General features: G+C 41.8%; 1 protein-coding gene across 5 annotated transcripts in view; it reads left to right on the top strand.

Annotated features, from left to right (window-relative positions):
• Window positions 1-20,688, top strand: part of ARHGEF12 (Rho guanine nucleotide exchange factor 12) — a 69,627-nt gene that overhangs the window by 32,919 nt on the left and 16,020 nt on the right. For 4 of the 5 annotated variants that reach the window (XR_014176065.1, XM_081961099.1, XM_081961102.1 and 1 more), the window contains 22 exons: window positions 222-279; window positions 2,142-2,323; window positions 2,811-2,888; window positions 3,346-3,465; window positions 3,989-4,120; window positions 5,955-6,026; window positions 9,705-9,797; window positions 10,348-10,458; window positions 10,874-10,972; window positions 11,710-11,752; window positions 11,986-12,091; window positions 12,563-12,700; window positions 13,287-13,319; window positions 14,132-14,246; window positions 15,453-15,555; window positions 15,709-15,918; window positions 16,164-16,296; window positions 16,555-16,590; window positions 17,061-17,215; window positions 17,635-17,781; window positions 18,954-19,039; window positions 20,113-20,238. Coding sequence is in view for 4 of the 5 variants with exons in the window: in XM_081961099.1 (XP_081817225.1) it covers window positions 222-279; window positions 2,142-2,323; window positions 2,811-2,888; window positions 3,346-3,465; window positions 3,989-4,120; window positions 5,955-6,026; window positions 9,705-9,797; window positions 10,348-10,458; window positions 10,874-10,972; window positions 11,710-11,752; window positions 11,986-12,091; window positions 12,563-12,700; window positions 13,287-13,319; window positions 14,132-14,246; window positions 15,453-15,555; window positions 15,709-15,918; window positions 16,164-16,296; window positions 16,555-16,590; window positions 17,061-17,215; window positions 17,635-17,781; window positions 18,954-19,039; window positions 20,113-20,238 (2,376 nt within the window). In the remaining variant the exon portion in view is untranslated. The remainder of the gene's footprint in view (window positions 1-221; window positions 280-2,141; window positions 2,324-2,810; window positions 2,889-3,345; window positions 3,466-3,988; window positions 4,121-5,954; window positions 6,027-9,704; window positions 9,798-10,347; window positions 10,459-10,873; window positions 10,973-11,709; window positions 11,753-11,985; window positions 12,092-12,562; window positions 12,701-13,286; window positions 13,320-14,131; window positions 14,247-15,452; window positions 15,556-15,708; window positions 15,919-16,163; window positions 16,297-16,554; window positions 16,591-17,060; window positions 17,216-17,634; window positions 17,782-18,953; window positions 19,040-20,112; window positions 20,239-20,688) is intronic. The other variant, XM_081961100.1, reaches the window with a different exon arrangement.

The raw sequence follows: 20,688 nt of genomic DNA, 5'->3' as shown, positions 1-20,688 counted from the left end.
GTCTTTTTCTGTTTTACAAATATAGGCTCTGTATGCTGATTTTGTTTTTTAAAAGAGGTGGCTGAGTCATGGATGATACTTTTGTTCGCCATGATATTGGGACAGATTTCCTAATAAAGAGCATGGTGGACGTTAAATCAGTTTAGCTCTGTAGATTAGGAATTTGGTCGTCTTAACCCAAGCTGAAAATCAAAATAAGCTCATTTGTTATCTTTCGGTAGGTGAATGGAACTCTGGTAACACATTCCAACCATTTGGAGGTGGTTAAGCTGATAAAGTGTAAGTAAATGCTTTTCAAGCTGCTTTATGTTAAACTAGGCTACGTTAAACTCTACATATTCTTTTAAGAGATTTCAGCAAGAGATGATGAAAGTCAAACTCATGATATTTCCAAGAATTTGATTTAACAATAGTATTGAAAAATATCCCATATTTGAAAAACTAAGAGTGGAGCTTTGAAAAAACATTTTCAAGAAACCCTCAAGCCTGTTGAATGTATTTTGATTGACAGTTGTCTTCCACTTTTCTACTGTGTCATCCCACTATTTTTGTTGTGTCGATCATCTGCAATTGATCCAGTTGCCTGTCTTTACTGAGTCCATATTAGGGCTTTGCTGTTATGACGCTGTTCTGATTCATTGTTCCCGCCTTCTCCATTCTACTTCCCTAAAGAAGTGTTAGCATCCTTCTTCCTCAGTTTCTCTTAAAGAAACTGAGGACTATAAACGAGCTGGATAAATTTGATGTACTTGAATTTATGATCAGGCAGGCAGATTGGATCACTGACACATCCCATTGATTGTACTGAATTAATCCACCTATGCAAAACAACTATTTGCCTTTTCTCAAATACCTATACAATTTTGCTTCCTTGTGGAGGAAGAACTTGCCCCAGTGAGGCTGTCGAAGTGATGTCCCGGTGTTTGGAAGCCGTCGGGGTCTGGATGGGGGACAACAGACTCAAACTCAACCCCTCCAAGACTGAGTGGCTGTGGCTACTGGCACCTCGGTTCAGTCAGCTAATTCCAACGCTGACCATAGGGGGCGAGCAGCTGCCCCCTGTGGAACGGGCGCGCAATTTGGGCGTCCTCCTAGATGCCCGGCTGTCAATGGATGATCATGTGGCAGCCGTGGCAAGGGGGGCGTTCCACCAGGTTCGCCTGGTGCGCCAATTGCGCCCCCTCCTGGACCGGGATGCCCTACGCACGGTCACTCATGCACTGGTGACGTCTCGCCTGGACTACTGTAACGCTCTCTACATGGGGCTTCCCTTGGGACGCGCCCGAAGACTGCAGCTAGTCCAGAACGCAGCCGCGTGGGCGGTCATGGGGAGTACCAGGTACTCCCATGTGACACCGCTCCTGCGTGAGCTGCACTGGCTGCCTGTGGTCTTTCGGGTGCGTTTCAAGGTTTTGACCACCATCTTTAAAGCGCTCCATGGCATAGGGCCCAGTTACCTGCGGGATCGCGTTCTCCCACATACATCCCAGCGGCCAATTCGCTCTCACAGAGAGGGGCTTCTCCTGGTGCCGTCCGCTAGGCAATGCCAGCGGGCGACGCCAAGGAGTAGGGCCTTCTCTGTGATGGGCCCAACCCTCTGGAATGACCTCCCCCCCGACATCAGAACCACCACCGACTTCCGCTCCTTCCGGCAGAAACTAAAGACTCACCTGTTTCGACTGGCTGGCCTGGCATAATTTCAACGCCTATCTCCTGGCATTTATATTTTACTGGTTTTTAAGGGTATTATTCTATAGTCTTAATTTTATTGGGTATTGGGATCTTAATGTCTGTTTATTTTAATTATTTATTAGCAATACAGTCCTGCACATCTTTTATCCTCCTCTTATGCATCTATCCATTTTATATTTGTATATATATATTCTCCATGTAGTAATTTTAATTGTTTTAATTTTGTTCTTTGACATGGACTGTACACCGCCCCAAGTCCCTTTCGGGAGAGGGGGCGGTCTATAAGCGCTAATAAATTGAAATTGAAATTGAAATTGTATGTTTGCCCTTGACGTCAAGCCATAGTAGCCCTTCCGTGAACCTTTTATTTTGAAGCAAACAGGAAGTATAATTCCAGTCTTCCTTGTCCCTCGTCTCCCAAATAATGGCATTTCATCTTCTGTCTGCAGCGGGTTCCTATGTAGCGCTCACTGTGCAGGGGCGGCCACCTGGGTCGCCCCAGATTCCACTGGCTGATTCTGAGGTGGACTCAGCAGCTGCCTTTGGGCATATGTCTCCCATCATGGCATCACCTCACTCCCCTGGATCCTATGGGAACACCGAGAGAATTACCAGTCCGGTGCTGATGGGGGTAAGGTATTCATTGATTTTGATTAGACTATATGGCTGGAAAAAGTTCTTTGTCCTACTTTGCTTGTGATTAAGATACCCATTCCGGAACTCATCACACGGTTGACTATTTTATGTATCACAGCAGAATCATTTATGTGAAAAGTGTGAGGAGAAGATGGAACTAAGATAGCACTAGAGAGGGTATTTGCAATCGATCTGATCTGCTGCTCTGGATAGACAGATAAACATCCATACACACACACACACACACACACACACACACACACACACACACACACACGTTCATGATTTTCTGTTGCAGTAGCAGAGAGAGGAACATTGAAATGGGAATGAAATAGAAATAATAGTTGAATCTAATTAAAACTTAGTTAAGGTTTGTCGTGGTTGTGCTTAATAAGGTTGTTAGACTTGTATGTTGTGGGAAATCTGTTCGAGTTGAGGCAGACTGTGCTTGTAAATGAGAACTGGCCATCTTTTCTTTTTAGGAGGAAAATAACATTGTTCACAACCAGAAAGTAGAGATTCTGAGGAAGATGCTACAGAAAGAACAGGAACGACTGCAGGTACCAAAAAGGAAATTTATGAAAAAGTCGGGGGTGGCCATTTAACCTAACATAATATTCTGCGTTCTGTTAGCAAAATAGAAAGTGCTGCTGGTAAGAAACCAGAAAAGCTTGGGAGGTGGAATGACTTTGTGAAATCCCTTCTTCAAATCAATAGAATGGCTGTTCCCTTTAAGCCAAGATTGGGGGAAGGGGGGGGGACGACCTAACATAGTTGTAATCACCCCCATTTGGAAACCTGTCTCCCACCCAGTCTTGGATTCAACCTGCCTTTAGAGGAATAAGTGGTAACTTCTCATCAGTACTCCTTGGGAGGCTGAGTTCTAATTTCATACAATGGCCCGGGCATTGTGTGAAAGCCAATAGGGCTTTCCTAGGACTTCCTTGCTTGGGCCAGTAACCATGAACCAGGGAACCATGATGAGAGGCGATTCCTCTTATCCTCGAACCCTTTCAGTTCCTGCAGGAAGACTACAACCGCGCTCCGGCTCCCCGGCTGCTCAAAGAGATCCAGGAAGCCAAGAAGCACATTCCTCAACTGCAGGAGCAGTTGTCCAAAGCAACAGGCTCGGCTCAGGTAAGAGGACTCGGGAAGCTTTTATGGTCTGGATCTGAGCTGCCTTAGCTGGGAATGCTGGGTGAAGGCGAGCTGTTCCCATCCACGCCTTGCAAGCAATTTGCACAAGCCCATTTCGTCTTCCAGGGATAGCAAATCAAAGGATGCACAAACGAATGCCAGCACTGACTTCTAATTTAGCTCATAGAAACTGGTTTTGATATGGAGAGCATTATATGCAGAAATTAAAGCCTTGCGATAAGAAATTATACACTTGTTACTTTGCTAAGAGAGAGTGGTTTCAGGGCATTTATGCTATAGTTGCAGCCAAGGATGTCTCCGCTTTTATTTTTTGGTGCATCCCTTTAAATTATGAAGATGCTGAGGGGGTATTATTTGTTTTGCTTGCTTGTTTACAAATAATTAAATTATTCTCTAAGCGTGTGACCTTGCCAAATACCTTACACGGTCATCTGCAGCGGCCTGCTTCAATGTTTTATTAAGGTGTCTGTTGTTTCTTAACCTCCTTTTTGTCCTTTTTTAGGATGTAGTTTTGTCTTCCAAATCTATATCCGAATCTTTGCAGATCACCGAGGTGGAAGCTGAGAGGGGGGATGGGCCAAACAAAGGAGATTGTCATTTTGGTGATGGCTCCCAGGTGAATGACACAGCAGAGGTGAGCTCTTGACTGGGGAAGAAAAATGCTGTTTTATTAGTGAGATGTGGCAAAGCTCTGTGTCTCCTCAGCCAAAAGGAGAGAGATTCTAGCACAGGTAATCCTCCACTTAACATCACAATTGGGACCAGAGTTCCCATTGCTAAACAAGGCTGTTATTAAATGAGTCACACTTAGTTTTACAACCTTCTTTGTCATGGTTATTAAGTAGATAATTGCAGTTAGGGGAATCCTGCAGTCATTAAATGAATCCCAGGTTCCCTTATTGACGGCTCGTCAGAAGCCAGCTAGGAAGATCACAAATGGCAGTAACGTGACCCTGGTCTGCTCTAGTCATTGCAAATACATGCTGGCTGCCGAGCATCCAAATTTTGATCACGTGATATGGGAATATTGTAACAATTGTTAAGTGTGAAGACCAGTTGTAGGTTACTTTTTTTGTTGGAACAAGTGCTAAACAACTGGTTTGGGATTATCTGTGTATGCGGAATGCTGTTATGTTTATTTATTTTGTTACATTCTCTGCCCTGACAGTAAGAAGGTAGAAATGTTTACAGGTAGCAAAACAGCTTCCTGATTGAGCTGGAATTTCCTGTTTGTCCTCACAACAGCAACCCTATATTTGTGACATTTTATTCTCCTCACCCTCCTTCTCCTCCTCAGTTGTTACATTTTAAAAAAAACATTTGGCAACTGTGTATCTCCAGAGTTAATTATTAGTAGCCAACATAGCTAGAAGTAGTTCAGAAAAACCCGGATTTATGCAGTCTTTGTGAGAAAGCGTTTTTGGTGGATTGAAAATTGAGTTTTGCTTTGTCCCATTCATCTTTTATCAAGGGATTTTTGTAATGCACTGGTTAATATTTCTAGAAAACCTTTGAAAATTGTAACTTCATAAAAGGATCTGAATAAACGAATCTGGCATATTTTCCTATCTTTGGACATTCCTTCTGGTTGGAGTGAGGTAAACATTTGACCTGGGTTCAGGGGATGGGTCAAAAGCTGTTGACCCGGTCCTGCAAATTTGGAGGTAACTGACAAGACTAAAGTGTGGCAGACTCTGTGCACAAGTGAAATCCTGTGTTAGTTCTCTGAAGCTTTGAGGCACAAGAACTTATGACCTCTCCAAAATATGAACTGTGGAATGAGCATGACATAAGCTCACATTGGTTAAATTCCTGCTCTTTGTGTGTGTGTGTGCTTCCTGTCATTACAATTGACTGGCTAACTTAGTGTGGTCTTTCAACTGGCCCCACCAATGAATTGCAGTGGTTCTGTTGTAGGGTAATAATTCTTGTGAACCAAAACTGTTTATTGCCACTGTGAAGATTAAAATCGGTATTGTGGTACTTACTAATAGCGTCAAATTGGACAACATTCATCTGGCAGAAAATGACTGGAGATCTTGAATCCACTGTGGCAAAAGAAAATACAATTCCTGGTATTTTGTGAGCTGGTTTTGGAAACTTGTTATTTTTATTCCCTTAAAGAAACATTGAGCCTTACGGAGTCTGATTTGAGATAGTTTTTCAAAAGGAACTGGATTATTATTAGAATGTGCTATGTTTTAATGCCTCCTACAGAATTAAAAACAACCAGAGAAGACATTGAAATTAGAATTATCAACATTTGGCATGTATACAGTGGAACATGCAAAAGCAAAGTTAAATGAAGGCATCTAACAATATGTACCCCAAATCTGTGTTTTTTAAATTAGTCTCCTACATCCTCTTTAAATTATAGCTGCTGGACCTGATAGGATCTTTTGTTCGGTCCTGCTTTTTAACATAATAAATACTGAGTGGAGCGTTCTTTCACTTCTTCTTCTCCTCAGAGTCCTCGCAGTGTCTTGAGAGAGCAGAGCTATCTGGATGACAGCCCAGAGAAGACTGAGACTCACGAAACAGTAAGAGTACCATGAATATTCGGCTATAAATTTCTGCACTAACTATAAACTTTGTGTTCTTTCTTTCTCTTTCTCTTCTTGACTTGCCACTTGATTTTTGACCTGTAGGTGCATGCTCAACTTTTAATTAGGTTGTTATAAATTGAAACTACACAAGAGATTTAGAAATCCACATCGCTTGTTTCTTGTTTGGATACTTCCGTCTGTTAAGATTTTGTAGTTGGCAGAGCAACTTTCTCATTACAGTTTATGGAGAATGGCTCCGTGACATTTGCTTATCTGCAGGCATTTTCAGGTTCTGTTTCCAGCACTTCTGTCCCTGGTGGCAAATCTGGGAAAGATGTCTGCCTCTTACCCTACGTAAGGTCTCCCAGTCTGTTAATTTTTTACTTGTATGAAAGAGATAGAATAATGCTCTTAGTCTGTATGTACACTTAACAAGCAACTGTTTCATTATATCTGTGGTTTGAGTTCCTAACTTTGTAGGCAGGCGTTTTTATAACAATACACAAAGTTTGCAGGCTCTAATACAGGGATGTCCAACCTTTGAAGCACAGCTGGCTGTGGTATTCTGGGAATTGAAGTCCACAAGTCTTAAAAGTTGCCAAGGGTGGACACCCCTGTTCTAGTTTATTTTCTCTGGAGTGCCCTTGACCTGAAGAGGCGAAGGCAGTAGCCATGCTTGACTAGTTCTGCCTTGACATTAAGGAAGCGAATGTATGTCTTTCTCCTGAGGAAAGAGAACCATCAATTCTGAAGGCTTCAAAGACATGCAGAGAGTGACCTCACAGTATTATGTCAAGAAGCATCAGTTGTAATAAAAGACGCCATGGAACTCTGTACTGAAAACATTCATGGAACAGGCATTTTAGCTCAAGTTTTCACCTTCTAAAAATCCACCACGTCTATCCACCAAATCAAGTGACAGAATACCCGTTTTCCTGTTATCGTAGAGACAGCAGCCAGACTGAGTATGCTCCGTCCATTAACCAATCGGACTGAGTCTACACTTGTGATGTCATCGGGCCCTTGTGGCTCCTCCCCAGTTTCAGACTCAGTCCAATCTGGGCTAGCTGTGAGAATTGATCTCTCCTCCAAATTATTTAATTATATCTTTAATGGTGAATTTTTCCAAAAAAAATTGTTGTTCCTTTAAATTGGTTTATTCTACAAATTGGAGGGAAATTCGAAACTGATCTCTGGCTGCCTCTCCTCAGCCGTCTGATTGCCTGCAGCCACGAGTTCGCTCCAAAAGCCTGCCTTGCAATCAGATTGGCCAGCTCACGAGCTACGGCTCCACGGCTGTTTCCCCATGGCGCTCCTTGATTCTGGGCACTTGGAGGGATGTGCGACCGGCCGTTTTGCGCACAGCGGTTCCAGGCGAGTATGGTGGCCATTCTGCAAATCGCCTGGCCACACTTAGTATTGGCGGCCATTTTGTAGGTTGGAAAAACCCGTGAAAATAGCGGTGACCATTTTGAGGCTCGGAAAAGCCTCAGAGAAAAAAAGTCACCCATTTTGGATGCTTTAAAAAAGGCGCGAACTCTACAGCAGCCGTTTGGAGTGCCCAGCAACGCGGGATCACCCCAGGTGGACTGGATCAGGAGCGCCTGGCCAGCAAACCGGTGAGACCGTTGCCTGTCTTATTGGGGTTTTGATTCATGTTTGGGAAAATGGCTGATCCAACTATGGATACGAATGCAGGATTAGAGGACATAGGGTCATCAGGGGCAAAGAGCAGCAGGAAGAGGCAAGCCAAAGAGGCCCCTTCCTTGAGTAAACCCCAAGGTCTCTACAGCGACTACCGGGTCAGAAGAGCGCAGGCAGAAGGCCCTTGGGAAAGAATTTCCCAAAAACAACAACATATTCTAACTGCCCAGCCCTCCCTCTCTCCCTCCCTTCCTCCCGTCCCCAGCTCCACCTGTCTTGCCCCCCCATGGGTCCTGATGCCCCCTCTCCCCCCCCCCCGGCCTATTCAGAAGGGGAATTGTCTTCTTCGGAGTCCTTGTCTTCGATACCGAAGGTCAATAGCTGTTTCCACTGAAGTCAGGAGTTGACCTTTCCTGATTTCTGTCCGTCTCCCCGTCACGAGAGGAAGCGCAAGTGGCACACTCTTGACATACGTCGCGCCCTCAAGATCTACATCGACCGCACCGCCTCGTTTTGCCACTCGGAAGCTCTCTTCATCTCCTTTCGCCAGGCCTCCTTGGGTACCAAGGCTTCATCGTCTAGTCTGGGGCGCTGGATAAGAGCCTGTATTAAACTGTGATGAACTTCAATCCATACAGGTCCCTGCAAACATTACAGCTCACTCTCCACATAGCGCTGCGACATCTGCAGTTTGGTCCACTCAAGCCACCTTGGAAGAAGTCTGCCGGGCGGCCACCTGGGCGTCACCCACAGTCTTCATACGGCATTACATGTTGGACAAGTACGCATCGGCTGACGTGGCTTTTGGGCTTAGGGTGCTACAACAAGTGCTTGTGCCCTTTTACAATTTCCCACCCTAGTGGACAGCCCAGTCTTTGGTACGTCCCAGTCTGGCTGCTGTCTCTACGATAACAGGAAAATGGGCGTTGGTTCTTACCTGATACACTCATTTTCTGGTAGAGTAGAGACAGCAGCCAGCCCCGCCCTGGTATGGGTCACGCGAGGGAATTCCTTGTGCGGAGGAGAGAGATACAGTGACTATGGACTTTCACTTTTTGCTCACAATTCTCACTTGAGTGTACCGTTTTCCTTCATCTGAAACGGGAGGAGCCACAAGGGCCCGATGACATCATAAGTGTAGACTCAGTCCGATTGGTTAACGGACGGAGCATGCCCAGTCTGGCTGCTGTCTCTACTCTACCAGAAAATGGGCGTATTAGGTAAGAACCAACGCCCATTTTCCTTAAGTAAAGAAACTTTGTTTTTCCCATGGTTCTATATTTTGTTGGGGAGGGTTTATTACTGGACTGGCATGGCGGTGTTCCACATACCAGTTTTTAATTTACTTAGCAGATGTGTATCCTGTTTTCCAAAGTCCTCAAAATCAGATGACAACGTTTATAAGCGTATAACAGATTCAGCAAGAATCACACACTGCAAACACAACAAAGCAGCCAGCTCCATTAAAACGGGACCTGACATCTGACTTTGTTTCTTCCTTACAGGGCAGTTTGGGTTACTCGCTCCATGGTAGGGAGGGAGCAATCCAGCTGGAGAGGATGTAGGCCCCCAGTGTTTTCTTTGCCTCCTCCCGCCTTCAAATTTCACACTGCCTTTTTTTCCCCATTCTGCACTCTACACTCCTCCATATAACAGTACTTCAGTGAAAGTACCAGCTTCTGTAGTGGCTCAAATATTTGGTTTAAGGACAGGCTGTGCAGCTGTTTAACAAAAGCTATCTTCACTTTCAGCCGCTGGTTGCGTCATTTGGTTTAATGAACAATAGCACTTTTGATAGAAGGCTTCATTTTTATTTGATCGGATTATTTTATATAGGTGCTCACACTATGTACAGTGTACTGGAACCAAAAAGTATGTTGCATATCCACAAAAAAATTTTTTTCCCCTAAGATTTCTAAAAAAAAACCTTTCTTCTTGTGTATAGAACAGCAAGGGGGAAATGCCCTTGTCATATTCACACACACTGAAATAGAAACAACAGTAATTTCTTTTCTCTGACAATGCCAGGATTCTCCATCCAGCCTTGGAAGCCCTTCCTCTCGTGTGGCACCTCCAATCATAGGAGCAGAAGACGATGACTTTGATGGTGAACAAGAACAGGTAGGATCATAGCCTGCCAACCACAACTGCAAAGCTGTCATGTGATTACTTTCTTCAGCTTAATTTATCTGACCTTACTACCACCATCGCCATCCCACCCCAAAATTTGGATAGAGGATTCATTTTAAGGGAATTCTGTTGATGTTTGTTGAAAGATACACTGCTATTTTCCAGTAATAACTTCCATTTCCTAAAGGGTTTGTGAAATTGGTTTTGTATACTTATTTGTAATCTTAGTACTTTACACTGATTACAAAGTATAAGTATATAATTATAAGATTTATCAATATAAAGTACCTTACCTTAGACAATTTAGTACCTAAACTGTCTTATCTGGTTTGAATTTTGGTGGCAGCATCTAAGAACTTCTTTCTCATTACATATGCCTTTGGTTCTCTGGAGATTCATAAGGGAGTCTCAGAGAAAGGGGTTTGTAATTTTAAAATATTAATGATACACATTAGGATGGGGGTTTTATGTGGAGTTTATGATGGAAGAAATATGAGTGCTTGGAGTTCTCATTCTGAAAGTGTCCATGCTGTCTCTACAGATCAACGGGCAGTGTAGCTGTTTCCACAATATAGAGCTACTGAAATCACGTCCCGCTCACCTGGCTGTCTTTTTGCATCATGTCATCTCCCAGTTTGACCCTGCTTCTTTGGTAAGATGCCGGTTTACAACTCATTTCTGTGTTATAGATCAGATGGGTTCTGAATTCCCATTCAGCCTAAATATATCTCTCCCCATTTGTCACCTCCCAGTTGTGTTGAACCAATTCCAATTACACCTCAGCCCCCTACAATCTGTCAGGCAATTCAACAGATGTGGAGGATACCAGTTTGAGGAAGGCTGATATTAATTTGATTGGGGGGAAATGCTGTTTTGTTCTGATACTGTAAATGTTGCAAAAGCTTGGTCACAGAAGTGAACGCCCGAGGGAAATAATTTTCTACCCTTTGAGAAGAATTCATCCCTGTGAAAACTCTCTTTAAAACCTGAAAGAAGCATTTGTAGGTAGGATTACGTTTCCTCTCAATTTTTATCATTTACTATACTCTCATTTTCTGTTCATGTAGCTCTGTTACCTGTTTGCAGACCTGTACAAACAAACAAATTCCAAAGAGACTCGCCGAGTGTTTGCTGAATTTAATCAATTTTTTCTGGATCGAGCTGCAGTAAGTTCCAAACACATACAGAAAAGCTAGAGAATGCACAGTCTTGTTTTAATCTTCTGTTCCTTGTTTTGATGGGTTTGGAGCCTTTGAAATTAGATCATCCGCAGTGCTTTGTAACTCTTTTTTTTTTGACCAAATCACTCATGTTTTGAAAGTAGATTACATTTTGATTTTACATCGAGGGAAATGAATACCGGTAATCCTTGACTTTAACCAAATTCATTTAATGACCTTTGAAGTTACCACAGTACCGGAAAAAAGTGACTTATGACCTGTTTTCACACTTATGACTGTTGTAGCATCCCCATGTCCACAAGCAACTGGCATGCATTTATGACAGTTGCACTGTCCTGGGGTCATGTGATCATCATTTGTAACCGTCCCAGCTGGTTTCTAGGAGACAAAGTCAGTGTAGCAAACCCAATTTGCTTAATGATCACATTATTCACTAAACAGCCCCAGTGATTCGCTTAAAAACTGTGATAAAAAAAGGTCATTAAATGGGACAACTCGCTTAAGAACTGCCTTGCCTGGAACGGAAATTTTGGGCTCAGTTGTGGATGTAAGTCAAGGACTACCTTTATTGGAAAAGCTTCTATGTGTGTTACTATGTTTGGATCTTGGATCTTGGAATGATGTACATACACTCAGTGAAAATCAGGAGTTAGAAGAATATTAATTCTCAGAATTAGTCAAAGTAAGAATTTTCCTGACGTTTTAACTTTTCATTTTTGCAGAACCTGAAAGTCCCAGTTCCAGATGAAATTGCAAGTGATTTAGGTAAGTTTATTGAAAATAATCTAGATAAGATTGTTTTAGAACTTGGACATGTAATGCTTTTTGAGAAATTCCAATGAATTTTGTATCCATGTAGCATTTTTTGATATCAGCAGGTGTAACTTGGGAGGCAGGAAAAATTGTATTTGAGCTGCAGAAGTAAAGCAAAAAAAAAAAAAAAAAAGTCAGCTAAATACTTGGTTCTAAATAAAATGGATTTCCCCCTTTATCTGCAGAAAAGAGAAGGCTGGAATTAATTCCTGAAGAATTGCACCGGCACTGTATTCAAGCTATGCAAGAAAAAGTGTCTCTTGAAGTACAAAAGCACCTTGAAGATTTTAGGTACATGTTGTTTATTGGTTGAAGTTTGTGCAAACTTTGAAGTTTAGTTATTGTTTATTTGTGGTGTTTTCGCGAATGCTTCCCGCAAAGTATCCATTTTGAGGATTTGGGTTTTTTTGGAAATTACATGCTGCAGTGGTCAGGCTCCCAAGCACCCAAATTCAAATTATGTGACTATAGGGGTGCTACAGTGGCTGTTACTTTGAGAACTGGTCGTAACTACTGGTTTTTCAACGCCACCATAAATTACCAAACAGTTGTTAAGTGAGGACTGCCTGTCTTCTTTTCACCTAAGATAATGCATAATGTGTTCTTTTTAACTGATTGGATTCACTGAGATACCAAAGGCATATTTAAGAAAAGCCTGCTGCATCGGTGGCCCACTTGCCTACAGTCCTGAAGGTGCCCCCCCCCCATTGCTTCCCTTCTTGTGCCCACAAGGGTTTCTCGCTCTTTATTCTGTGCCTTTAGACAGAAACGCAGCATGGGCCTCACGCTGGCAGAAGGAGAACTGACCAGGCTGGATGTAGAACGTGTCCGGGACCGGGTGACCTTAGAGAAGGAGAGAGCATGTGCAGAGCAGATCCTGACTAAAATTGAAGACGTGCTGTAAGTATGCCTGAGGCAGACACAACCTTTTACCTGCCCCGTACAGAGGAGGGACCTTGGTGAGAAAGGAAATTACAGCATCTTTCCCCAGTGATGAATTTTATAGATAGATGCTGCGTTCAGATCATTGTGTTCTGTTGTAGCTGTTGGTCCAGCTCTTAAAGATGGAGCTGGGGCCCAGAATTTTAAATTATTTCTGTTGATGAATTGTCGCAAAGCAGAGCCTATGTTTTGCAAAGGAAAAAAGAGCTTGACCAACTATAAGATTAGAGGTATGCCTGTTAATAATTACAGCTAGCTCTTGTAGTTACATTCACGTGCAAGATACACTTTAGATCCAATCTTGGTTCCTTTTTCATGATCTGAGACTTTTTGTTGACAACTTTCAACAACAGAATGTAGAGTTTTTATGCACTCTACATCTGATAGTTGTTCCATTTATTATTTAACCCCCTGGCCATATTGCTATAGTAGTATAACAGTTTGGGTTAAAGGACAAGCCAGTCTTTGCCAGTCTACATGAAAGTGAATATCGAACATTGAAACTGTCATTTTTTAAATTAATTTTTGCCTACTTCTTCTGCAGGATGTCATCTCAGCCTGTAGAAGAGGATAAGAGGTAATTAAACCCTAGTTATAATCACCCTAAATCTTTCCATTCTGGTTTATATGTGCTGAACTGGTGGAGTCCTCTGTTGGCTGTTTAGGCAAATTACGGTTATTTCTGTATATTCTTCTCTCTTACTCTTACTGTCTTTAAACTAATACAAATCAATCCTACAGGACCAGGGTTTATATAGTAACAGACAAGGGATCTTTCACACTTATTTTATCCCACATCCTACTTTAAGAGAAATGGCAGTGACTGAATTTAAAACTACATGCCTCCCTGTAGTTTGGTTTTATGAGTATTATAATTGCTAGTATTCAATGAAGTTGCAGTTCAGTACTTTTTCAAGCACATAACTTTTCTTTCAATTATTATTAATATTATTATATACTTTATTCATTAAACATGAAACTCAGCCAACTGAACAATCAAAAATGCATTACAAATACCAGTGACTGGTGCTAATGGTTGATACGGTATTATTATTATTACTATTATTACTATTATTACTATTATTACTATTATTACTATTATTATTATTATTATTATTATTATTATTATTATTATTATTATTATTATTATTTCCCACTTAAATCAACAATTTCAGGATAATAATGGTGTTGATTATTTCACTAATAATAGAAATGTTGGCGGCATAATCATCTATAGGTAGCTCTTCACATCTTCCTAGGGGTCATAACAATATAAATTGCTCTCAGTGTCAGAAAAATATATTAGAAAAGAGAAAAGCTCATTTGCCATCCCTTCATTGAAGTAACTTGATGTTGTTTTCCTGTTCTTCTGTTTGGTCTCATCTACAGTTCAGCTATACAATATGTTGTTCTTACCTACATGAAGCACCTTGGTGTACGTGTTAAAGAGCCCCGGAACCTAGACCAAAAACGGGGACGGATTGGATTCCTGCCAAAGATAAAAGTAAAATGGATATTTTTGAAAAATCAGAATTTCTGTCCAGGCAGGGGTGAAATGCTACCAATTTGGGCCGGTTCACATGAACCGGTAGTTTAAAAAATGCTTTAAAAAGTTCCCGCAATTGCTGATTGTTGCACAGCTGATCGTTGGAACTTTTTAAAAACTTTTTTAAAGCATTTTTTACCTACAGGTTCAGGCAAAATGCTAAAAAAAAGTTTTAAAAAAGATTCTGACGATCAGCTGTGCAACAATCAGCTGTGCCATGCAATTGTTGGAATTTTGTGTGTGTGTGTGTGAAGTCCAGCTGCTTTTGCATTGTGTGTGAGTCAGTCAGTCGGCAGGAGAAATTTTTGAATGTCACCACTGTGTCCAGGTGCCAATTTGGCAAATTGATATATAACAATTTCAATAACATAATGTTAACAAAGCACAACTGTGATGTTAAGTGATACCATGTGTCTCTGACACTTTGAGCCTGTTTGCAAAAGCCTTTTCCCTTCAGTAGAAGAAAAAAATGTATCTAGTAGAAAATGGAGTCTCTTTGTCTGTGATGTTGGGGACAAAGTAGACTATATCCTATGTACAGTCACTTTAATTAGCCATACCAGTAGAGAATCAGAATTAAGCATTATACCCATCTTTATTGCATGGACTGAAAGCGTACTAGGTCTTGTACCACAAACTGAATTCCTTACAAGCTGTTGCAAAAGAGTGGAAAGTGTCAGTTTTGAAATTGTACAGCAGCTCCCTTTTAATAGGGCCTGCTAAGGGAATTTCAGTGGATTGTTCCCTTTCATTGGAACTCTGCAGTTTTCCGCTTTGAGCACTAAATGCCCTAAGCAGGCTACTTGAGTCGGTCTCTTGTTATTTATACCACAATTTATTCCGCCTTGAAGGTGTAAGATCATTTGATAAATCTGAATTGCAGAATAACTAAAACTTTCCTTTTATATCAAGCAATGTCCAACCCCTGGCCCAAAGGCCGCATGCAGCTTGGACAGCTAGCGATGCGACCGATTTTTAACATTATTATGTGAGTTTTAGCGATAATGCACATTAATTATATTTTCCTTATATGTGGCCCAAGACAATTCCTTTTCACTCAGTGTGGCCTAGGCAAGCCAAAAAGTTGGACACCCATGTTTTAAATGGTTCCATGAGAAGACTCTTTTGACAACAATGATTCCTTTGGTTCCTTTTCAACTGCAGCAAAGTATGAAGAAAGATAAGGAAGGGGATGAAAAGAAGAGGAGGGTCTTCTCAAATATCCTGGGACCTCCAAGGAGGCCAAGCCGCCATGACAGCTATGCAAGTATGTCAACTGAAGATACACGTGTGTTGTTTTTCTAGTTAATGTGATCATAGCGCCCTGAAGCTAAATGTTGCCAGACTACGGTGGATGTATTGTTCAGATTTCAGGGGAGAGTAAATTTCCTGCATTACTGATTACTCCTTATCCACCCAGTAGGCAGAGCCATGGAGATACAAAAACAACGCCATCCAAAGCACTTAGCCTCATCGTCTTCGGTCAGCCCAGAACCGCCAGATTTGGTCAAGATGCGCCAAAGTGGGATCAGTGATGGCATGGATTCAGCCTTCCTGCCTGCTAATTTTGTGTCTCCAGCGGCTTCCGGAACGTTCCCATCTCAGGAAGGGAGCAAAGATGGCGAGACAGGTAAATTGACATCATTGTCAAAAACCGCATTACAGTCTCTTTTCACTTTCCAGTTGCAAGAGGAAAACATTCCACTGCCATGGAGGTCACTGTCATTGTATAGGTTTCTGACTATTGAAAAGGCCACTTGTCTCATTCAAGAGATGATATGGTCCTAGGAAAAATAGATGGAGAAATAGTGGAAAACACTTTAGAAAGTGGGTTTAATACAGCTCTACCTTATTGATTTGTTGTGTTATATTTAGGGCCAAAACAAGTTGGAGAAGCAATTAATTCTGGTGATTCTGTGGACAGCGCACCTTGTACACCTGGCATCATATTTGATTTCCCATCTCCTCCCCTGGACCATTTGCAAGAAGAAGAAGGAGAAGTTGATAGGCAAGTCTTAGTCCCAAACTTAAGCAGTAACTTTTGTCGTTTAGAGAATTAAGTATGGCATGTCTTTTTAGGACACCGGAGATGATAGCCTAAAAGTTCAATTCAATTGTCGACCACTGTTTTTAGTCTTTTATAACTGTGCTCCTCATTGGTATGAAGTTCATCTTGAACTGCTATTGAACTCTCTGTCTAAAGTGATCAATTTAAAAAATCACTTTATCAAGTAATGTTTTAATAAAAGTGTGTTTTCCTTTCTAGGTTAGGAGAATCAGGGACTCCAAAACCTTTCCGCAAGTGAGTATAAGCATACATGTTTTGAAAATAGGTTTGGCCATAGTTTCTTACATTAGTCTGACTATAGCGGAAGAAAGAAAAATCCCATAAACTATCAGCATCTTTATTGACTTTGGATAGAGACAACTAGAAATCCAAATACATGAATATGAAGCTTTCCTGTGAAACCTGGACACGGTGTAGAGCAGGTGGATCCTCATTAAAATTTAATTAGCTGTTATGTTGTCTTTGGGAAATGTGCCTTTCCCCTTTGTGCTGAGCTACAACCCTGTGGCTCTCTCCACCTAAAATATAAAAAGAAAATACTGAGGATACAATACAAAGCTTGATTAGACATCATTTCTAACCCTAAGGCAAGTGTTAGTCACCAAGGACCCAGGCTATGTGATCATTCGGTTTTTTCCCTTACTCTTCCCACAGACTTCCCCTTGCTAAAGTTAAAGAGGCCTCTTTCCTTTCCCTCTTCCTAGGGTGGACAGTGTGAATGCTGGGGATGTCCAGAGTGAAGATGAGCTCTTTGATTTCGACATGGAGACTGACCAGCCCAACTGGCAGCAGCTGGTGAGCCGTGAAGTGTTGCTTGGCTTGAAACCCTCTGAAATTAAACGGCAGGAAGTGATTAATGGTGAGTTTATGGAGGAGGGGGGCATGGGGAGGACCAGAGGGATGCCATGCTTGGTTGTTTCTTTGTTTTCTGTAACCAAGGTGCTGTGTGCACCCTCAAAATTGCAACGTTGGCTTTCAGTCACCTTGCCCAGAGGAAGATTGCTAGGAAGAGGAGAGGGAGATTGGCCTGCCGTTGTTCTGAAGGCAGTGCCAATTGTGATATATTTGGGGCAGTAAAGGACAGCTAGAGTATGTGATTTAGATGCTTCTTTATCTAAAAGAGTTTGTTTGTTCTATCGTTCGGCAATTGTCACCTTCAGGGAATACCTCCTAATATTAGTCTGAAGGTGTTCTTTATCTGCCCATTCTTCATCTAATCGCCTCTTCTCCCTTACGAAGACCATCACAGTCACTCTTATTTGTTGTCCTTCTTTCCAGAGTTATTCTACACTGAACGTGCTCATGTCCGTAAGCTGAAAGTCCTGGATCACTTGTTCTATCAGCGTGTGTCCCGCGAAGGGATCCTGACAGCTCCTGACCTGCGGAAAATATTTTCGAACCTGGAGGATATCCTCCAGCTTCACAGTGAGTGAGGCTATCTGACTGCTGGGTTAATAAAGCAGTAATCAGAGTGACTAGCCCAGAAGGCTTCACTGAGGGTGTCGCATCTAAGGCATGAGGGGCTGGCTGGGGTTTTAGGGCCTCAGATTGTGCTGCAGAGCTGTTTGTATGTGTGGGAAAGGGTTTTCTTAGGTCACCAGAGTAGAACGATGCTTGAATATGTGCTCACTGCAAGCTTCTTATCCTGTCTCAGACTTTAAATTAATTCACTCTGTGAGTCAATCGCTTGTAAATGCTATTGGACAAAAAAGGGTATATATTAAATATGTATAATATATAAGATGATGACCAGAAGGAGGAGGATTTTATGGGGCTGATTATTTTTCATTTCTCTCAGTCCAGCCCAGTTCGGATGTGTTTTTGGGGAGTTCCTCAGTTTTTGGGTGAATAGACTGGGACTCTCCTCATTAGTTAGAGATTTTCTTATTTTTGTATTCGTTGTAGTCAGGAGGAAAATTTCCTTTTAAAACGCCATTGCTGTTATACTGCTGGGAGGACTTCGGGGATTCTCAGCTCTTCGTAACTAACGGAGCCTAGGTTCGTTGGGGCGCTTGTCCAGCGGTGGCTGTCGAGTGCGGGGGCGGCAGGAGGCTTCCTTCCCCCCCCCCCCCTCCGGCTGTCAATTGATTCTTCTTCGCTTGGAGACCTCGTCGAAGGCTTCGGATTGCGTCTGACAGCTATTCTAACATATTGAATAGCAAAACAGCTTACCGTAATACATACTATGTTGTGTTATATTATACTCTACAGAGAGCTATCTTGATCTGGTTGTTAAAATCCCAGGCTAGAAATCAGGAGACTTGAGTTTTTTTCCTGCTTTAGACATGAAAGCCAGCAGGGTATCTTTGGATTAGTCATTTTCTCAGCTCACAATGTCAGGTTCGGCTACCCAGCTGATCAGTCAATTTCTGTCCCAGCCAATGGATCAACCAAGTGTTGTTCTGAAAATCAAGGGAACCCTGCATTGCAGAAAAATGCAGGAAGAAAAAAACAACTTACGTGGCTGGTTGTTATAACCACTCAGAAGTGGATCCTGAAATAACCATGGGGTGGTTAAGTATCATTGATTTCAGGCAATTTGCTTTGGTTTTTCCCAAATCTCTCTCCTTCTTTCTTTTTTTTTCTTTGCTACTTAGCTGGACTGAATGAGCAGATGAAAGCAGTGAGGAAAAGAAACGAGACATCTGTAATTGATCAAATTGGAGAAGATTTGTTAACTTGGGTAAACTAAATGTTTGTGTGTGTACCTATGAAAAACAACACAAGTTTGGGGCTTTTTTTTTCTGAGCGTATTGAAATATTTGAGAAATAAAAGATCAGCTGAGGTACAACTGCTTATCTTGTCTAGAAATCTATTATCTGAAACTCTTCCATTCCGGGCAGTAATAATAAAATAAAAGGGGCAGTATTAATATAGGAAGATTGAGAAGCATGGGCATGTATTTGCTTCTGCTAAGAAATATCTAGCTGAATGACTTCCTTATATAATTAATATGTGAATAAGATAATTTAGATTAAGGTCACCATACCTCCTAAAGAAAAAAGAGGACTTTTTATTCTCTAAAATTTGTTCACAAAGTCAAGAGAGTGCAAAAGTTGGAAGTGATAGGTAGAGACAGTTATTAAGCATCTTGGAATGTTTCAGGCTATAAGTTCTCTCTTTAGGTTTTTGGAGTCAAGTAAGAACATTTAAAATGCAAGAGTGCAGCAAGTATTAATGCATCCATCAGGGCATTAAAGGGTTAATCAGGATTCACTAAAATGAGGCATGCTGGTATTTAGTAGCAATAGGTTTTATGATAATTACCATTTAATCTTGGGAGTTGTATATTAAAGCTGGTAATAGGAACCACAATTTTCCAAAATTTGTGTACAAGGGTGGAAAGAAAGAGGCAGATGGGTCTTCCCATGAACTGGCTAACACAGAAACATGTTTTGTCCCAAGCACCCATCTGCTGTGTTAAATAATTAATTCATACTAGCACTAGCGCTTAGACTTATATACCGTTTCATAGTGCTTTTACAGCCTTCACTAAGCGGTTTACAAAGTCAGCCTATTGCCCCCAACAATCCGGGTCCTCATTTTACCCATCTCGGAAGGACGGAAGGCTGAGTCAACCTTGACCCGGTGAGATTTAAATTGCTGACCTGCAGCTAGCAGTCAGTTGAAGTAGCCTGCAATACTGCACTCTAACCACTGTGCCACCTCGGCTTTATTACTAGCATGATACCTTCAGATGAATGTTTATGATTTACATTTTTTTAACCTTTTGTACCTGTGGATTCTCATCCCAGTTCAGTGGAGGAGGCGAGGAGAAATTGAAGCAAGCCACAGCTACCTTCTGTAGCAACCAACCTTTTGCTCTTGAAGTGATCAAGTCACGGCAAAAGAAGGACTCTCGCTTCCAGACTTTTGTCCAGGTAAATATTTAGGGGTTCAGTGTCTAGCTGATCCTTGCTTTAGGGCTACTGGAGATTGGAGGAGAGGACAAAGCATTCATTCATTCATTCATGTTATATGCTGCCCTTCTCAGCTCCAGGCAGCCCTAGACAACTTATAATAATTAAAATTATACTTTTTTATACAGGTAAGCCTCGACTTACAGCAGTTCATTTAGTGACCACTCAAAGTTACAATGGCTCTGGAAAAAAGTGACAAGGCCATTTTTCACAGTTGCAACCTTTCCAGCAGCCCCATGATCATGTGATCAAAATTCAGACGCTTGGCAACTGACTCATACTTATGACGGTTGCAATGTGCCTGGATCATGTAATCACTTTTTGCCATCTTCTGACAAGCAAAGTCAGTAGGGAAATGAGATTTGCTTAGCAACCATGTTACTAACTTAAGAACAGCAGTGATTCACTTAA

This window comes from Natrix helvetica, assembly GCF_964273705.1.
Source record: "Natrix helvetica genome assembly, chromosome: 8".
In the NCBI taxonomy this organism is placed as follows: Eukaryota; Metazoa; Chordata; class Lepidosauria; order Squamata; family Natricidae; genus Natrix; species Natrix helvetica.
Note: the sequence above shows the minus strand (reverse complement) of the source record. Positions and strands in the feature narration are given on the sequence as shown.